Source organism: Plectropomus leopardus, chromosome 18, assembly GCF_026936395.1.
Source record: "Plectropomus leopardus strain MGB_pleo_1.0 chromosome 18, ASM2693639v1, whole genome shotgun sequence".
Classification (NCBI taxonomy): Eukaryota; Metazoa; Chordata; class Actinopteri; order Perciformes; family Serranidae; genus Plectropomus; species Plectropomus leopardus.
The window spans coordinates 33173881-33194919 of record NC_142193.1 but is presented as its reverse complement, the minus strand read 5'-3'; the positions used below and the strand labels follow the sequence as shown (position 1 = coordinate 33194919).

The 21039-nt window shown below is 36.5% G+C and overlaps 1 protein-coding gene across 3 annotated transcripts in view; it reads left to right on the top strand.

The window, feature by feature from the left end:
- Positions 1-2563: 2563 nt before the first annotated feature.
- The window catches only part of rgl3b (ral guanine nucleotide dissociation stimulator-like 3b), a 29274-nt gene continuing 10798 nt past the window's right edge, over positions 2564-21039 (top strand). The window contains exons 1-12 of one of the 3 annotated variants that reach the window (XM_088091185.1): positions 2564-3002; positions 8768-9057; positions 9875-9919; positions 10005-10204; positions 10295-10446; positions 11439-11687; positions 12796-12899; positions 13221-13305; positions 16127-16201; positions 17652-17738; positions 19355-19387; positions 19739-19860. In XM_088091185.1, coding sequence (XP_087947311.1) covers positions 2979-3002; positions 8768-9057; positions 9875-9919; positions 10005-10204; positions 10295-10446; positions 11439-11687; positions 12796-12899; positions 13221-13305; positions 16127-16201; positions 17652-17738; positions 19355-19387; positions 19739-19860 — 1466 coding nt within the window. In that variant the 5' untranslated portion in view covers positions 2564-2978. The remainder of the gene's footprint in view (positions 3003-8767; positions 9058-9874; positions 9920-10004; positions 10205-10294; positions 10447-11438; positions 11688-12795; positions 12900-13220; positions 13306-16126; positions 16202-17651; positions 17739-19354; positions 19388-19738; positions 19861-21039) is intronic. The other 2 variants (XM_088091184.1, XM_088091183.1) reach the window with 2 other exon arrangements.

Here is a 21039-nt window from a genome sequence, read left to right as displayed (position 1 = left end):
ATCAGTTGGCTGCTTTTGTTGAATATAATGTGCGTTTTACCCTTTGAAACTGGAGTGATATCACTTTTCTTGTGCTGTTTTCAGAAGCCTTTCATAAATATTTAAGCCTTTTCTTATAACCTATTATGGGAAAAAAGGCAATGAGCAACTTGATAATAAATGTTTCACAAATTGTAAGAAATAAGTACATTGAAGTGAGAGTATGTTCGTCAGATGTGTTTTGTTGCCCAGTTACTTTTGGCTCTCGGGAGTTTGTGGGTTCACTGCTTTGGTGCAGATGAAAATATTTCAATATTTTCATATTTTCATTCATTTTCATATATTCATAATGCTTATTTCATGTGTGTAATCAGCTAAAAATGAGAATTTTTGTGGTTTATTTTTAAATGAGCTGTTTATATCTAAAAAGGGAGCAGGTCCTTATTTATGGAAACGGCCATGTTGCACCACTATGTTTCTATAGTAGCCCAGAATGGACAAACCAAACGCTGGCTCTAGATGGGATCATTAGCATTTTTGCATTTTTGCACCTTTGCATCTTTGCATCTTTGCGCCCACCACTTTTGTCAGAAGCCTATCTGCAATGAGCAGCGCCAAACATGAAACTGCTAATAAATTTTTTTTTTTTAAATTACCTTGTCTGTTTATTTTGGATGGAGATGTATCTCGAATAGTTGGTTAGTTATTTTCTTTTTTTATTTTATTTACTCTTTAGATATTTAGATATTTTGTAGTTTTTTGGGATGCAATGAATTTGGGAAACTTTCTCCTGACAAAAAGAGCAACTGCCGTTTATTCAGAAAAGAAGACCTGTGCTAGTACCATTTCATCACTCTCTGTGTCATAATTTTGGTCTCTTAACTTAATCCATGTCTTATTGGACAAATACATACTTTTTCATGTTCTCATTATTTGCTATACAGAGCTGAAGAAATTAAGAATGACCTCCCTATGAGCGTTTTTCACGTGATGCCAAATTTATCCTTCGACTCAACGGATCATGATTTACCTCACTGGAAGCAAAAAATAAAAATTTAGAAATTGTTTTCAAATGCAAAAGCTTCATAAAAGTTATCAGAATGAATGCTTTCAGAAATGCTCTTTCCCTCTCCTTTATTCAAAATAGATGACATGTTAATAGAAGGTTGTAGGTGTTGGCCTGCAGTCAGTGGTGTCACGTTTATGGGTTAATATCACTATTAACAATGACACATCCGGGTTAATGGAAAGTAAATCCGATTTTAGATGATGAGGAAACATGTACGTCACTTTATGTCAGCTGTTTCACAGCTATTGTGAATAGAAAAGAAGGTGTATGATGCAGTATTTCATGTTGGCAAAGAAAAGTTCATTCATGTCTTCATGAAAAAAAGGCCATCTTGTGGTTTGTTGTCAGTCACATTGGGATGGAAAGATGATGCACAACGAAATGCCACACTCAGGAGAGAGCAGCCATCTTTCAGAGAAAAGTTAAGCATGTTTTCACTTTCTTGGAAGAGCATCATGTGGGTCAGACTGTCAAGTTGTCACCTGAATTAGTCACACACAAACTCACACACAAACTGTCTTGCTCATAGGAGGCCCCGGTCAGGGTCCAATTAAGGGACCCTAACCCTAACCCTAACCCTAACCCTAACCCTTTTCATAGTGAGCAAAAGGAAAACAATCACAAAGGAGATAATGGTGCACACTCTGACACCTCAGGCTCTGTCTACACATTCACACTGGAAATGTTTTCTGAAATGTTTCGTTTCTGAACATCTCAACCCTAATAAGGTCACAAAATAAGGTTTCACAAAATGAAAGTGAACTAAAAGGTTTTTAGTGAACATAAATGCAGTTTGCATGTAGACCAAAGGCCAAAATGCATAGAAATACCTAAACTATATATATGTGTGTGTGTGTGTGTGTGTGTGTGTGTGTGTGTGTGTGTGTATGTGTAAATATATTTAAAACATCAATTTAAAATTCAAATTTAAAGAAAAAATTCAAAAAAGAAGGAACGAGTTTGAAAGGCATGTTTTCTTTAAAAAGTTCAAAAATTACGCAATTTATCATAGCCAGAAACTGAAAAAACAGAAATTACTGTTAGATTTTTTACATTTCTGATGATCCTGGACACATCGGGTGCAATGGACACTTCCTTAAAAAAAAAAAAAAAACTGAGCTCAAAATATTGATTTTTCATCAAAATCACCTTATCTTCATATCTCATTTGAAATTTATACCCCCCAAAACCCTATTAGGACCAACTAATAAGCATGCACGGCAAAAGAAAAAAACTACATCTTTATTTCTAACTCCATAATTATACAAACTTTAACTTTTGACTTTTTTATTGTTTGCAATTTTTGTGATCTAATAACTTATTTATGGTGGACTGATGGTCATGCATTTTCCCCAAGTCACTCATATTTGTAGCATCAGAGGGGTCAAAAAAAGTGCACCTCAGCCACGTCCCTTTGATAAATAGAGAACAATCCCTAAGCACAGGCCTAAAGCCCCCTCCCCTCACAGAGACAGACACACCTCCTCTCACTCTTCCTACAGTCAGCACAGCAGCGCAAAGTCGCCTCCCACCATAAAACCAACAGTGTCATTACGACTGTCCACAGTCACAGGACGAGGACACTTCACTGTGGAGACAGCAGAACACAAACCTGTCCACCGTCCTACTGTCTGTCTGTGTGCCTGCACGGAGATAAAACAAGTCGGGACAGTTTTAGACCGTCACATGGGAGCAGCTCTGCATTTTTCTGGCGCCTTAAAATGTAGCGAATACTTTGCGCTCAAAGTCGTCTTTGTAATGTTAATAAAAGCGCGTTAATGTAGCTTCACACAAGAGAATTTTAAAATTCGTTTTAATTATAAGAAGATGCAGCCATAAATTGACTGTTCCGAGACGTGGACGTTAATTTTCAGCCCAACGATTCCTGTCGAGATGGAAAGCAGGAACACTCCTTAGGATATCGGACGCGATGGGAAAATGGGAGTTAACCATGGTAAGAGAAAAGATTATTGATATGATCTAAGAATAAACCGGTCGATAAATGAAGTCAGGTAAAGAGTGTAATTTATAAAGAGTGTAATTCATTCCCAAATTCCCTTTTCCCTTGATTAACAGAAGATTCTTGGCTCTTGAATATTTTTATGTAAATACATATTTTTGTAATTTGTAAAACCAAAAGCCTGAGTTTGTGCCTCTCATGAATTACCATTACAGAGATAGTAAGCATCAATTATTTTTCCTGAGATATTTATACTGAACAATGTTTTAAACACCCGGTTGTTATTTTTGATTATTCATTTATTTTTAGTCTGTTTTATTTATTTTATTTAAACATTTAATTGTGTTCTGAGGAATCCTAGTCATCAAATATTCTCTGTTGCGCAACGAGCCTACAAAAAAAAAAAAATAAAAAAAATTTTGACCTGGCTTTCAAATTGTTATAATTACAAATCTTGGGTGCTCAAAATGACACATCCTTTATTTTCTCTCTTTTTTTAAATAACTCAGGCACAAAAGAGTGATGCTTCATTATGTATAATAATTTAAAAATTATATTAAAGGTCCAGTATGTGAGATTTAAGGGAATTTAGTGGCATCTAGCGCTTAGGATTGCACATTACAACCAGTTGAAATTTCTCCCTGTAAGACTTCCTTCAGTGTGTGTTGTTCAGGAGGCTTTTAACAGGAGCTGAATTATCCACAGAGGTCTCTTCCTCTCTTAAATAAACAGACAGCTAATTTAAACTGGTAAAACACTAAATAAAGCAGTTTCAAGTTAAAAATCAGTGTTTCTCTAATGCTGTTTGGCAGGTTACAGATGGGCTGCTTTTCCAGCACCTGATAATCTGTGCTCCTTTTTTTCTCTGATAAATTAAGATCCAGATGTTTTTATCCAGAGCCAAATTATGAAAAGAGGCCTCTCCCTCAAAACAAATGGACCAGGTGATTTAAAAAAAATACAAAATAAAACTGTTTCACGTTAAAAATCAGTGTTTCTCCAATGCTGTTTGGCATGTCTGAGAAGGCCCGCAGTTTTCTTTCTGATAATTCAAGATCTAGACATTCAGGAGCTTTTTACTGGGAGCCAAATTATCCACAGAGGTCTTCTCCTCCCCAAAACATATAAAATCACTGAAGAAAGGAGTTTCTTATTAAAAATGTGTTTCTTATATGCTTTTGGCACGTCACAGATGGCTCGCTTGTCCACAGAGATCTCTTCCTCTCCAAAACAAACGGACAAGGTGATTCAAACCAGCAAAATCACCAAGTAAAGCAGTTTCACGTCAAAAAAATCACTGTTTTTTCAACGCTGATCTTCGTGGAGGGGCTGCTAACTATGGTGGCAGATGCAAAAATGTCCCAATGTAGAGGCAGTGTTTATTTTGTCCATTGTGGGCTACTGTAGAAACATGGTGGTGCAAAATGCCGATCTCTGTAGACAAGGACCCTCTCCCTATAGAAACGGCTTATTCTAAGGTAACAAAAACACAACAATTATTATTTTTATACGCTGAAGAAAATATTATATTCCATTTCTACCAATATATTTCCCTAAATCCTACACACTGGACCCTTAAATGGTGCTAAGGAGTTTAAAATAACCTTTCATCTTTTTTTAAAACTGTTGTCAGAGATCAACAGGTATTTATTTCTCCGTGCTCTGTGACTCAAAGTGACATTAGAACAGCAGAGGCACAGACTGAACTGGGTCTGCGAAAGGTCAAGAACATGACTAAGGCTGTGTTTGCTCCTCTGTGTTAAAGTGTGTCACTCAGTGAGTCCTCCTGCTGCTCCGGGATCGGCTTTTTCACTTGTACTAACCCTTGAAACCTGAGCAAATTGGTTTAACTTTCTGCAAAAACATGGGAAAAGGCAATGAGCAATTTCACAAGACATGATGCCAAAAATGAGCAAGAATTTTTTTATATATATATATGTAAAGAAGAAAAACAAGAAAGACAAGAAAATAACATGAGAATAAGTCAGAATAAAAGAGTGAAATTCTCCAAAAAGTGCTAAATATTTAAAAAGAAAATGTACATGTACAGTATATTTAACATAATTTTAAAGGTAAGTATGTGTTATATGTATACATATTTATATTTATAATTTATTCAATTATTAAAATAATTAAATTATTTATTTTTAATTAAATATTTATTTAAATTATTTCCCTTTAAAAAAAAAATAATAATAATTTTCAGGGCTTCTTCTTGTCCCTTTTTACTTTCTTACAATTTGTGGGACTTTTCTTGCCAAATTGCTCACTGCCTCCAAAAGAGATCAAACCAGTTTGCACAGGTTTCAAAGTGTTAAATGCCACAGAAGTCGACATAATCAGATCTCCACAGATCAGATTTAGATTTGTCTGTTGGCAGTGCTTAGCACCACCATAGCTTACACCAACAGTGAGACACAATGCACCATCAGTTTCCAGAAACAATCCCGGTTTCTGAGGGACAAAGGGGTTTGTGTGATACCGGTTTGCACCAGCAGACATGACAGCTTAACTTTTGTCTCCATTTGAATGATCATTTACATATGCAGACGCGAGTCCTCTCGGCTGGATTTTACATGTTGTGACGCTGAAGTTTCTTTCCTGTCGTTGGCTTCCTGTGTGCACAAATTGACCAGGTGTGACCTTGAGACAAAACTTTAGGTATAAATGACTTTATTTCTTTCTTTCTTTTTTTATTCAGATCTAAAAGTTCAGGACACAAATGATTTTCTGCTCTGAACAGAGCGCAGGAGCTGCTGAACTTTACTCCAGGGTATCTGTATAGATTTGTAAACCATTTGCACATTAACCACATGGATCAGATACGGGTCATGCAAGACCTGTTTTTGGCTCCTCGTGTTATGATGCATCAGGAATTTAACCCTTTGAAACCTGAGCAAATGGATGGATGTCTTTATAAAAACATGGGAAGAAGGCAATGCAAGCAAGCAACAAAAGAGGAAATGTCCCAAAACTTTGCAAGATATTAGTAAAAAGTGCAAGAAAATTACCTGAAATTTGTAATAGCGATAAAAATAATATTCAAAAGCAAAAGAAGACCCTGAAAAAGTGTTAAAAAGTATAATTATTGTATAAAATATTTAAAAATATGTAACTATGATCATCTTATGCTAATTATAAATATAGATATCCCTAGCTTTTTTAATACTCTGTTTTTCTCCCTGGTGTACAAGGATGTGATGTTTTGTGGCATTTCCATAAAAATACCAACTAAATCTATCTTATCATGTTGCATAATGGTAAATGTAGGATCCAGCATTTTGACCGTTGCTTTAATGATGGTTAATATGAACAGATGTAGGTGTCTTTTGGCTTTAATGCATATCTTTTGTTCTGCAGATGAGCTGCACTCTTATGTCCCCTCAAATCTGATTTTAATTAAAAATGATTTGCTGAAAAATGGAAAAAAAGAGAAATCACTTCATTTTTGTTACCTTAATTTTTGACCTGATAATGCGGTTTGTGTTCAGTCTTCACTGATGGCATATTTACACACATACTGTTTACTTTACTGTACACTTTTTAAAAATGTGCTTCACAGCTGTTGTGCCATTATACTTTATATAACCTGAGAGGATGAACAAAGCACTCAGCTCTCTCATTCAATAAACCCCGTTCCACTGTGTGAGCTGCTGACGGAGAAACGGCTCAAACACTGATTGAAAGCTCACAGGGATCAAACGAGCTCCGACCTCGCCTGAATACGTAATGAAAACAGCCCGAACAAAATCATGATGCTGAAGTAACAGCCTGCACTCCTCCAGCACTTTTTTTTATTGGTCATTTGATGCTGATGGAAACTCGCTGACATTTATGCGGTGTTTTGCTTTGGTGTACTATTTGATGTCCTAACCTTTTGGTAATCCTGTATTTGTCTATAAACATTCATGTGAACCTACAAAATTCTGGGAAACGTACGGTTGCTGTGCTGTAGAAAAGCATTGGCTAACAGCAGCATGTAGAATGGATGGGTTAACCCTTTGAAACCTGAGCAAATTGATGTTTGCATTTGATGTCTTTCAAAAACATGGGAGGACTTCAATGTGCAGCCTTGCAAGAAATGGCCAAAAAATGAGCAAGAAATTAGTTAAAGAAAATTACCTGAAAATAAGTGCAAAAAAGGAGACAAGAAAATTACCTCAAGAAACCGTGAATATATATTATATATATATATATATATGTGTGTGTGTGTGTGTGTATGTATGTATGTATGTATGTATTTATATTATTTTTTTTATTTAGGTCACTTTTTATATTATATGACTTAGACATCACAGGTCATCCAAAGCCAGCCAGGGTGGGGAGGGAAGGGTTAAAGGAAAGGTTAATTCTCCCTCTGGAGTTTCAATTTTCCCAAAATCTGTAAAACATTTAGACACTTATGGATATGATGTGATTATGTATATGATTATAATATAGATATATAAGAATTATGAATATAGTTTTCTTGAATTCTTTTTCTTTGTTTTTGGTGTAAAATCTTAAACCCACAGTTCATTTTCAAGTTGTTTTCTTGTCACTTTTACTTTATATATATATATATATATATATATATATATATATATATATATATATATATATATATATATATACATTTTTTTTTTTCAGGTTTCATAGATTTAAATGCTCGTGAAAGGGGTCTGAACGCAGCACAACAAAACTGATGTCGATCCAGGTTCTAAGGGGTTAATTATTATCATTACACACTAGACTGTTTCTGTGGTCATTGCAGGCCTGGACTGATGGTTGTGAGTATCAGTACATGTTGCATAGTCGTTGTGGCTGATGTGGGATCACTGTGAGTCCCAGCGGGATGTTGTGTCACTTGTTTGTGTTTGCTGTTTGGTCATAAAGGCTCGCTGCTATTTTTACCTCCTCAGGGCCGAAGCTCCGACCCTCGTGTTGTGAGCAGTAACATCACTGGATATATATCTGTGTATCTGACCTGCACCCATGTACTTTTATGGAGCGGGACAGCCAGTATGTCAGGCTTTGTTATATTTACAAATTCTTATGTTCTGGATTTGTTGGAACTTTGTTTCTTTACATTTCAGAGATGGTGTGGTTAATGTGTGTTTATGTTTAGGCACAAAAAGCACTTTGTTAATAAAAAAAGATCCTATTTTGGCTTTAAATACCCACTTTAGGTGGTACTGGAAATGTAGCAATGTCAAACAAACACATTCTGTGGCATTTTAACAGCAAGAATATCTGTTAAAAAAAATAAAAAATAAATAATTAAATAAAAAAATATCCTGGCTGAAGGTGCAGCAATCTCTGCAAAAACAAGCACTTTATGTTGCACGATAATAGCGGGAAATGCAGCAATGTCCTGGTATTTAAAAAAAAAAAGGCTTTTAGTGATAAAATCTCAGCAGGAAAAGCAGCAGTGCCTTGTTAAATATACCTCTTTTTTGTAGCGCTAACCCACATGGAAATGCAGCAATGTTTTGGTGAAAAAAAACAACTTCTTGTGGTGCTATTGCAGCAGAAAAATGCAACAATATCGGGGCAGGAGACGCAGCAATGTTTGTTTGTCATAAAGAAAACTACATAAAGCCGTTAAAGAGGGTTTAGGCTCACTGCATGTATCTCCTCAGGGCCAAACCTCTGACCCTCATGTTGTGACCAGTAACATCACTGGATATATTTGTGTATCTGACCCGCACCTGTGTATTTTTGGGACTCGAGCAGAACAGTCTCTCTTTGACGCTCTGTCCCACCTTCACTGTCCCCAGAACCCAGTGCAGGAGTGGGGTGAGGAGTTTGAGGAGGGTGCAGTTTACGGGGTCACTCTGCGCCGGGAGCCTGTCCCCTCCTCCCCCGACCCCGGAGAGAAGAGTCCGTGCTGCGCTTTTGTACAGTACCGAACCTGTAAGGTGCGGCGTCTGAAGGCCGCGACCCTGGACCTCCTCGTGGGTCACCTGCTGGACGCGGGCTGCCAGGAGCAGGACTACGGCCGGATCTTCCTCTCTACATACAGAACCTTCACCGGCAGCTCCGAGCTCATCGAGCTGCTCTTCCAGAGGTACCTTCACCTTTATCTACCACTGTGTGTCTGGCTTTGTCAGTTTTTTTAACCTTTTCAAACCTAAGGAACTTGGCTTGATTTCTTTAAAAAGGTGAAGTTAAAGTTATGAGTTACAGAAGAACGACTGCTTGACTTAAAGCAATCTCATCTCCGACTGATGATTCAAATATCCAGCTTTTAAGGGGCAGCCCTACAGTGCAGTAGGATAATTGTGGTTCATATATGACTGCTTGGTTTAACCATCTGACGAAATTTGGACCGCTTCTGCTTGTACCCCTGGTGGCAGTGGACATACAAAAATTAGTTAGTACAATCTACAGTTTGAGGAACAGCCTGAGAGCAGGTAAAAATCCCCCAGAAAATACAAAACCATGGATTTTTGCTGACAAATGAGCAGGAAGTTTAAAATGGTTTATTCACACATTTATTACCCATATTGTTATGATATCAAGCTGTTGAAAAAATGGATGGAGTGTCCCTTCAAACAGGATCAAGAGCCTCAGGTGAGGCATCCTCCCCTTTGTGCTCGATTCAGAGAAAACATCTTTGGTTGTTGCACATGAAAAGTAAGCGTGTTGCGTCAGAATCTTTTTCTACTTTGTCTCCTGGCAAAGCAACATGCTTTGATGTCATAATAAGTACCCAGCAGGTGCTCATTATCCCGAGGCTTTCCACAACAACCATTATGCACAGAGCGCTTTCAGACTGTGGTTGTTTGGAGATCAGTGTTGGGATAGTTGCAGGGTACAAACTTATGATTAAAAATATACCAAAAACCTGAGGAGTGACGCTAAGTCTGTTTTTACCCCAACAGAGACAGTGCTGCCTCAGATCTGGACAACAGTGAATGCTACAGGAGGTAAGACTTTTGGACCTTTAGTCTCTGATGCGTCACTGTGATTTCAGTAGTTTAAGAGTGATGATCCCTCCTCTGCCTCCTGCAGCCCTCTGCTGGCCCTCGTCCAGACGTGGTTGGATGAGTACAGTGAGGACTTCAGGGACCCTCCGCTGCACCCGGCGCTCAGGCTGCTGCTCGATCACCTGAGGATCAGCTCTGCCGTCCACGACAACATGCGCAGCCAGCCCAACTTTAGCTCGCTGGCGGGGCAAGCTGAGGTGCTGCTCAAGAGTTTACAGAAACAAGGTGATCCTCCAAAATCCAAAAAATGATGAGGCCTTCTGTGCCAATCCATCCAACCAAATTCTTGAGTCCTGCTTTGTGTTATTTTTCCAGAAGATGAAACAACAGGCGGCTCTGCAGATCTGGAACAAGACGAGGCGGCTTCTGGTGATGAGGACTCAGGATGTGAGAACTCTCTGGATCCTGGCAGCATCGAGGATTTCTCTGCTGCAGCCATTGCTGAACAGCTCACCCGAATGGACTCTGTATGTGAGAGGAGCGATCAGCCAGAAACATTCAAACCGCTGACAGAAGTAGTGAATAACACGCAGGCTTCGTACAAACCTGTATTATAACACATGATGTGTTCAAGGGCCTTCAGAAATGTGGACAATCCAACAATAATTTCTGTTTTTAAAGTTTCTGAGTGATGAGTAGTGTAATTTTTGCTTTTTTTCCCCACATAATTTCTTTTTAAATCAGTCAAATTTAAAAAAATAAATAAATAAATAAATCGCTGAACATTTTTAATGACAAAAACAAATGGCTGAATTCTTTTAAAAATTGCTTTAAAAAATTAAGAAAAAAAATGGCCAAAAAAAAGTCAAATACCTCTAATGGTGAAAAAAAATCCAAAATTTGGTCTTTAAAATTAGCCAAAATTTTAAAAATGGGGGATTTTTCTTTTACTTAAAAAAGTTTTGATGATTTTTAAAAGAAAAAAAATGCCTTTGAAAGAATATTTTCATTACAAATCAGCAGTAAAATAAAAACAAAATACAGCCATTTAAAGTTGTATACCCCTCCTCTAAAGCAAAAATTAAAAAAAAAAATGCTTAAAAAAGTATACTACATGCCTCCCCTTTTATTTACACCCCCCACTCCCCTCTCATAAATAACCAACAGTCCTTCAGTTATATTTAAACATTCAGTTTTCATTCTAACTTTTAAACAATATATATTTAGAAAAGCAATTTATATGCTGATGAAAAAGAACTGATAAGGAGTATTGATGGTTGTTATGACCTCGAAAATCCGTCTTAAAGTTCTGGAAATGTATTGGTAAAAACCCTGAACGTGGACCGTCTTGCTGCCATGTCCTGCTGGGAGACCTTTTGTCCCGGCATTTACGTGTTGCAGACCTCGTAGCAGTTTTATTCACTTCACCTGTGAGTGGTTTTAATGTTTTGGCTGATCAGTCTATTTCACATATTTCTGATAATTAAAGGCTCATGATTGTTTTTTGTGATATTTTTAGGCTCTGTTTGTCAAAGTGGTGCCGTACCAGTGTCTGGGCTGCATGTGGTCGCAAAGAGACAAGAAGGAAAACATGTCTCCCACCATCCGAGCCACCGTTGCGCAGTTCAACGCTGTCACCAACCAGGTCATCACGTCCCTGCTGTGCCGGCCAATGGACGCCACTTCCGGTCCCACGTCCTCCCACCGGCCACCCACCACGCCGGCTCAAAGGGCCCGCGTCATAGAGAAGTGGATCAGAGTAGCCCAGGTGACTAAATATTACGATTATTTTTGTGAATATTGGCATTCAAGTTCTAACTCCAGGAAAAAGCAAAAGCCACAAAGAGACGCCTGGAAATAGTTTGATTTTTTTTTCAGTCTGCATCAAGTATAATAATCACATGATTCAGAGGAACCTTCCTGTTCTGTCTGGTGCCGCTCAATGTCACGATCACGCATCCAGTGAATAAAAACTGTATTTTGTTAAGTAACTTCATGGTCAATGAGGGGATTTTTGTTTTGTCAGTGTAAAAAAAAAAAAAAAAAACCAAAAAAGTAGTGTTTGTGTGTTTTGGAGCTCCATGTGAAGTTTGTGCAAATATACTTTTTAATCAGTGAGTTATGGCCATTTATTTATTCACTTATTTTTTTAATGCTCCCATACCGTGGCCCTAACCCAACCGTGGCTGGAGGGATATGGTTTCCAGTTGGCCGTCTGTCCCAATTTCGTGAAGGTGATACCTCGATAACACCTTGAGTGAACTTCTTCAAATTTGGCACAAACGTCCACTTGTACTCAAGGATGGACTGATCAGATTTTGGTTGAAGGTCAAAGGTCAAGTTTGCTGTGACCTCGTCTGTCTTACTCTCGTGAACACGGTTTCTCTAGAACGCCTCAAGGCACAAACGTCCACCTGGACTTACATTTTTGTGGTCAGATGTCACGGTGCCATTGCATCCATCTCATTTTGTGAATGCAGTTTCTCAATAGGGCCTTGATGGAATTTCCTTAACCTTTTTGAAAACTTGAGCAAATTGACTCAAATTCTTTTAAAAGCTGGGAAGAACGCAATAAGCAGTAAAAGAAGAAATGTCACAAAAACCTGCAAGAAAAACAAAAAACAAAAACACAAAAAGAAAGTGGAAAAAAGTCCCCAAAACAAACAAAGAAATGACCTGTTATAATTGGATTATTTCTTTGTATGTTTTTTTTGTTTGTCTGTTTGTTTAATAGTCCTGTGTTGTCTGAATATATATATATATATATATATATATATATATATATATATACACATCACTGTCACAATGCATGGTTATTGTTACTATTTGATTTGAAATGACGTGAATCCACTGAATGTACGTTGTTTTTACTGCAGGACTGTCGGCGGTTAAAGAACTTCTCGTCTCTGAAGGCGATCCTGTCGGCGCTCCAGTCTAACGCCATTTACCGGCTGAGAAAGACCTGGGCTGCAGTCAGCAGGTACATTTGTCCGCCTCTGAGGTTACGTTTATGTCACGCTCTACATAATCACCCTTTAATGAGGACGTTGAACTCTCATCAAGTGCAATTCAGTGTTGCTGACAGAGCGAATCAGCGAATGCGTGGCCTCTGGGTGACACATATCCTGCAGTGTGAGTGTCACAGGTGACCGAGGCATAACTTCATGTTGTTCACTTTATGCTGTAAACATCTGGTCACAGGCCGAGCGGGGATATGTAACATACTGGTTTTATGTGGGCCTACATTAGTTAATAATTAAAATGTCTGTTTTTTTTACCATGCACTCTGTTCTCTTCGCAGGGATAGCACGGCCACGTTTGATAACCTCTGGGAAACTTTTCCTGATGAGAATTGCGTCCTGACCAACAGAGAGCTGCTGATGGAGGTGAGGAGGAAAACCATGATGCATAAAAAAACCCACATTAACCCTTTGAGCAAACATAGCCCAAAAACTATCAAAAAATGTGTAAAAGTGACAAAGAAAGTTACCTGAAAAAAAAATATAAATAAATAAAAAGTAGACAATGAAAACAAACAAGAAAATAACCTAACGAAATGAATGCACTTATTTTATATATTTTAATATTTTTGTGACATAATTTTGAGCCTATTTGGGGGATTATTTCAAATAGCCCTCCTCTCTCATTTTTAGTTTTAGGTAATTTTTGTCACCTTTAAATTGCTTAAAATTGAAAATGAAATGAAAATTACTTAAATGCTGAAAAAATGTTGTTTTTTTCTTCTGTAACGTAGTTTAAGATAAAACTACTGAACTACTGAAATATAATGTTCTGGACATTTTTCCCTCTTTTTTGATGCTGTCTTATAATGTCCCCAAGCTAATTTTCATATCATTTCCTGGTTATCTTTTCTTGTTTGTTTGTTTTTTGCAGTTTGCGGGACACTTTTTGCCACATGGTTCGTTCAATTTTTTTCCAGTGTTTTTGAAGGAAATCAAACCAATTTTCTCAGCTTTAAGAGGTTTGAAAAGCATCTAAACGCAAAGCAAGCAAACTGAGTTTCTCTTCTATTGATGCTACTGAGCTGCAGTGAAGCTGGGTGCGTGCCGATATTAGCCAGTTAAGAAGTGGAGTTGTTGGATTATGAAAGCAGATATTCTTTTACAAAATTGTAATCAGTGTGTAAATATTACTGAGAATTTTTGGAGGTGAAAAGAGGCCTTCAGATAATGATCCACGTGTAACACATGTAGCGTGTCAAATATAAAATCGCTTCGCTGTGTAAAATAATGTAGGTGAGCGATCACTCCAGAAATAGATAAGAGGCTTTCAGCAGTAAAAAGGCGCCTGTAAAGACCTGACAAAAGTCCCTGATAAGGACAAAACCCTCCTATAAATGTCCATAGAACCTGCATACCGTTCATTTTTGACCTACCTATGCATCAAAGGGTTAATATTTATCAGTGCAAACATCCCGCTGCAGCTGTTAGATACTTTCAGGTCCAGCCGTTAGTGTGAGACGAGAAAAAAAAGCCTTCAGTGATCTCTAATGAAACATTAATAAAAGCAACATTTCAGCATTTTTCAGCACTAGGGCTACAGATTGGGTCTTTTAACACTTTAACAATAAAAACTAAATTTGCAAAAAATAATACAACATTTCATTTTTCATTTCATTTCATATACTTTAAAGTCCCCGTAGGGAAATTTGTTGTGGACTCTTCTAGTCCAGCAGTACACACCAGCAACTGACAGTACACAGCAAAACATACCCAAAACATTTAAAAATCATCCCACAACACCGTAAAAACAGTTGCACCAGCAACCAATTTGCACTTCTGTTTGAGGCGAGGCATTGCACAACCTTCGATAATAAAATGCTCAATAATAAAAAATAATATCATCTTAGACTGTAGAGTATTTAACAAAATGCATCAATTTATTAAGAAATAAAACTCTGGTATAATGCATTGTAAAAAGTGAGCCAATGCAATATAATAGAAATCTGAAAAAAAAAGTAACTTAACACAATAAACAGTATAAATTAAATTGGGTTTTGCAAAGTTTTAAGAGAAGCAATTTGATTGCAAAAAAATGTCTTCTGTGCAGTTACAATGCCTGTTTATGGGTTTTAATGTATAATTTTGTGACCATGAACAGAGCAGGGTATGAAATTCACAAAGACATAAGAGTGTTGAAAACGTGTTATGAAATGATTATCCTCCTGACCACGTGGATTTCTCTCTTTAATCATTAAAAAGATTCATTTTTGAGTTACATAAATATTTGACAGTGTGTTAATGTGAAACCAGAGGCCTCGAGCACATTGTGTTCCCATTTTTCTTTTCTTTTATGAAGTCACCTTTAGGCGACCTCGTCACCGGCTGCTCGTGTCTCGTTACAGTGAGACGACTCTAAAGTCTATAGATATAATATATATTATATAGAATATTCTCTGCACACAAGCACCTCACAATAATGAGACTTTTCTCAAGGAAAAAAAATTGTCTCATGTTTGTGTTCTGCGCCTTCACATTTCATTTTAGTTGTATTTAAGTGCCGTCTTCTGTTTCTTTTATTCCTTTAAGAAAAAAAGAAGAAAGATAAAAAACAAGGATATGCCTATATATATATATTTATTTATTTTTTATTGTATTTTTAAGGTTTCTGGAAATTATAAATGGTGATAAATGTAATAAATCATGTAATTTTAGAGGGTTTTTTTAAATTGTGATTGACCCACGGGTTCAGAGGGCATGTTTTCTTTAAAAATCAGCAAAAATTTAAACGACTAAAATTGCCAAAAAGAAAAGAACCCACATTTTTAGAGCCTTTTTTTTAAAATAATGTCCAGTCCCTAAACACAGTGACTCATGTTAACTCGAAGCCTAATGGCTTTTTTAGATAAATATAATATACATATTCTTCAGAGGGAAAGCTTTGGAGTGACCTCCCTCACTTTCACAAGACAATTATTAAACAGATGTCCGAGTTAATATTTAATAAGCCGTATTCTTGTATCGAAGGACTTGCCTTAAGAGCCGGTTTACAGTGTGCTCACCTCCTTCACTTCAAGGCCCCGTGTGTGTGTGTGTGTGTGTGTGTGTGTGTGTGTTTAAACTGTTTATTCATTATTATTCAATTCACATGCATGCAGAGGTGAAAAAAAACTGTACTTACTTTTAATTTATTGACTTAAAATATAACCTTCAGCTGACTGTATCTCTGTCCGACCTACTTTGACAGGACGGAGGCCAAGCTGCAAGTGTGGATAACGTTTCTCCAAAGATATCCAAGCGGTGTCTGATCCGCAGACAGATGGTAAGACATACGTCAGCATGAGAAAAGAGCGACGTGTTTTCAAGACATGAGCTGAAGCCCAGTGTCATAAATCTGAAGCAAGTTTCCTTTTTGTGCCACATTAAAGGGTAACTTCAGTATTTTTTAACCTGGACCCTGTTTCCCATGACCCAAAAATGAGCAAGAAATTAGTGAAAAGTACAAAATAAAATAAAAAGTATAAAATTCCCTGGAAATTTAGATTTTTCGAAAAAGATGAAAAACAGCAACAAAGAAATGACCTGAAAAATGTGTTATAATTATAAAATTAAAATGATGATCGTTCTGTTACATAATTTCGAACATGTAATTTTGATAATTATAAATATTGTTTATCATTGACATTTCTCTATATTTCTAAATCTACAAATTTCTCACAATTGTTTCACTGAGCAACGAAAGAAGAAATGACCCCTAAGAATTAGCAAGAAATTAGTCAAAAGCACAAGAAAATCATCTGAAATTTGTATAAATAAATAAATACAAAAAATATCTGAAATTATTAAAATAAAGTAAAATAAAATAAAATAGTAATACTTTCGTAAAATAATTCTAATTATATAATTATTCTTATTATAAATATGGTTTTACCCCGGTTTTTACCTTTACCTTGCTTTTTAAAAATAATTATCTAAATCTAAAACAATGAGCAATGAAAGAAGGAATGCCCCCCACCACACACACACCAAAAAACTTGGCAAGAAATTAATCAAAAGTACAAGAAAATTACTTGAAATTTTAAAATATTAAAATATTTTTCTAAATCTACAAGTTTCTTGCAACTGTGGATCATTTCTTACCAAGTTGCTGGTTGCCTTTCTCCCTTTTTTGTGCAGTCACTTTGCTCAAGGTTTTAAGATTTATCCGTGAAAGGCATCTCAAAGTGGCACAAGAAAAGTGATGTCCCGTCAGGCTTCAGAGGGTTAAATGTGCCGTTTCTCACAGGAGAAATGTTGCTGTGCTCAGTTGTCATCTGATAGTGTCTTGTACCTGAGGCTCGGTTTTGTTTCAGTTTTTCAGAAGGACACATGCAAAAACACTAATTTTTGTGTATATTATATTATATTACAGTGAGGGCTACAGCAGAGGTGATTTCAGCGTGCGGCTGGAGGATCTCGGGCAGAGACCCAGAACTATCTTTAGCCCCGCTCGCAGCTGAACCAGTTTCAGATGGCCCCACATCACCAGGATTGTGGGACAGTAATAATAGACTAGCGCGGGGTCTTTATGAGTCATATGCACATTCTCCTGCTGTAACATGAAGCCACAGTGCTGCTGACCAGGACTCGCCTTATGTGAATGTCGTTCAGTCTATTTCGTGAAAAAAAAAAAGATAATGACTGGACTGAAAGGACACAAATAAGCAGCTAAAGTGGCGCATAAAACTGCTGCTGTGACTCTAAAGGCAGCGTGCCTCCATGTCTCCCTGCAGAGTACCTCCGGCGGCGTGGTTCCTTACCTGGGCACCTACCTGACCGTCCTCACCATGCTGGACACGGCTCTGCCAGACACTGTGGAGGTACTGCAGGAAGCCCGAATAACACTTCCTCCGCCTAATATCTGACTGTGTTAACCCTTTGACACCTGAGCAATTTTCTTGATTTTTTCCTAAAGTCAGGGGGAAGAGAACAAGCTACATGACAAGACATAGTCACAAAATTAGCAGAAAATTAGTAGGAAAGCTTTTTTAAAAATGACCTCAAAATGGGAAAAAAAAACAGCCACAAACAAGAAAGTGGCTCAGAAAAAGTGCTGAAAATAAAAAATATATGTAAATGTATTTATTTGATAAACTGTATCATTTTTTCTGTGACATAATTTTAAATATAAAATTATTATAATTATAAATATAGCTTTCTAGACATTTTAGATATTTTTTTCTTTGTTTTTTCTAATAGTTCTCCCCTCATTTTTTAAAACTATTTTTTTGGTAAAATTTCTTGCAATTTGCGGTACTTTCCTTACCAAGCTGGTCATTGCCATTTTCCCCTAAATTTTTTAAAAGAAATCAAACCAATTTGCTCCGTTTTGAAAGGGTGATGTAGCTTGTAATAGGCATCAGAACATAGCACAAGAACACTGATGATCCAGGTTTTAAAGGGTTAACAGGATATAGTTATATACGTGCAATGTTGGAATGTAACTAAGTACATTTACTCAAGTGGTGTACTTAAGTACACATTCAGGGTGCTTGTACTTTCTATTTTATGCCACGTTATCTCAGAGGTAAATATTATTTTTTGCTTGCAACTACAAATGTGTTATGGACCATTTATCAGTCACTGATATACTGCTTATTAAGATGAAGTCAAAGGAGTTCAGAAAAAATGAATAATATAAAGAAATAAATGTGGAAATATAAAAAAGAATTATTAAAATAATATATGATAACTTTTTTTAAAAAGTGGAAAAATAAAGAAAAAAGGGAATAAATAAATGAATGTGGAAATATAAACAGCGCTGATTAAAAGAATAAATAAGAATTTTGGAAAAGTGGAAATGTAAGGACAAATTAAATGAATAAATGAGGAAATATAAAGATGACTGATTACAAGAATAGATAAGAAAAAATTAATAAAAGTGGAAATATAAAGAGAAATTAAATGAATAAGAAATGTGGAAATAGAATTAGGGTTGACTAAATAAATACATAAGAAAAACATTAAAAGTGGAAATAAAAAGACACAGTATGAAGGATAATTATAATCATTTTCATTAATTTTCACATTTATTAATGCATTTATTGCTGTACTTATTTGATTTTTGGGGGGTATTTTTGATTCACATATTGTATAGAAATTAACCTATTTTCTGTCATTTTTAATTTTAATTTTTGCATAACTCCATGACATTTTTATCTCCTTATTTATATGTAATTATTAATATATTTCTATTTATGCCCACATATTATATATAATATATATATTTATTTACATATGAAATCTTTTTTTTTTGTCTTTATGTTTACACTTTTTTAACACATTTATTTACGCCTTTTTTGTATTCTATTTTCAATTTCAGTTTTGCATTCTTTTATGGATTTTTTTTAATGATACTCAATTCAATTTACTGATTAATAATCATTGATATAGGCAATAAATAAGTGCTGTAATCTAACGTGTACTCTTCTGACAGGGTGGGCTCATAAACTTTGAGAAGAGGAGGAGGGTAAGTGGTTCCTCTTTGTGTCATCTTTTATGTACTCCCCTTTAATTATTAATTTGTTCCCACAGTGATCAAAAACAAAATGTGGCAGTAACGTTGTCAGCAGCACATGATTGTGTAGTTGGGTATGTGCTGCGTATTTGCACTGTCGAGGTAAACGGGGACATTTTCTCACTCGTCATTTTCCTACAGTGCACGATGTGCTTACAGACGGAGACCTTTTTTAAACATTTACGTATCTCTTTAAGGAACGCGTTGGTACAGTTTGGTGCTGTTACAAATATCGTTGTGTTGTACTTTGCTGGTTTTAACCACGCAGACGTCCGGAGTCACCACATTTCTCTGTTCCTGCAGGAGTTTGAGGTTCTGTCTCAGATCCGCGCTCAGCAGGTGTCCTGCTCCCAGTACAACCTGCCCAACCACCCCCGAGTGTATGCCTGGCTGCAGGGACACGAGCTGCTCACGGACCAGCAGAGGTGAGCCGAACGTGCCAAACGTGTAATCGCATCACAGGCAGAGGGGAGACCAATAAAGCTTCAGTTACATAATCTGAAGTTTGTGTTATAAAAATGCTCCAAATAAAGGTGTGCGCCGCGTTCATAATTTTCCACGGAAAGATTTGTCATTATGTGCAGTGTGCATTAATTAAAATGTCCTGTTACGCTGAGAAATGCAGTGAATCACTTCTTGTAATCATGGGAGACGTGGATGTAACCGCGTCATAAAGAAGCCACTCTCCTGACGTTTATAATGCAATGATTAGTCACAAGCTCATACCACCTCCTAACTCTGGTGGGGACGCAGTTCATGATATGCACACTTCATAAAGTATGTACATTAAAAAAAAGGAGGAACAGATAACAAACAGTATGCTGCCTGTGGAAAATACCAAAACATAAATAAAAAATAAGTTAAATAATTACTATGGAGATTACTGTTGCAAAATAAAGGAATCTGGTGCAACAGTAAATCTTCTTTTTTTCAACTAATCATATTTTTTTAAATTAATGAGCTTGTGCCAAACTATGAAAATGTCCATTTACAGTCAGAGTACATTTTGGAATATTTTTTGTGAAATAAAAGTAAATAAAAAGACAGTTAACAAGTAATTAGCTCTTTTTAATAAACAAGAGGAATGTTGAAATGCCAAGTGATGAAAAGAGTTATGCGGTTCATGACGAGGTTTTTTTCATTAATATTTTGAATTCTTTCCACCTAAACAATGTCACCTGTGGTCATCAAAATCAAATGACTCTCTCTCTCTCTCTCTCTCTCTCTCTCTCTCTCTCTCTCTCTCTCTCTCTCTCTCTCTCTCTCTCTCGCGCGCGCGCGCTTTCTCTACATATACATGTGTATATATACATATATATCACAAAAAATAATACTAATAATTAACTCATTGAGTGCCAGCCCTATTACATAATGGAAAGTGGCTTGTGCCAGCTTCTCTGGCCATTTTGAGTCATCTTTCAAGACCCACAGAATATTTTGTACAAAGACTCTGAAAACACAGAATAGCTCAAATGAAAGAAGAAACTGTCTTTTTCGTCATGGAAAAAAAACCTTTGTTTGCGCCTTGTTCCATTCTTGATTTATCTGAAGTTGAATAGAGGCTAGTTTCATCAAAAAGACCACTTTTTTCTAAAAAGCTGAGA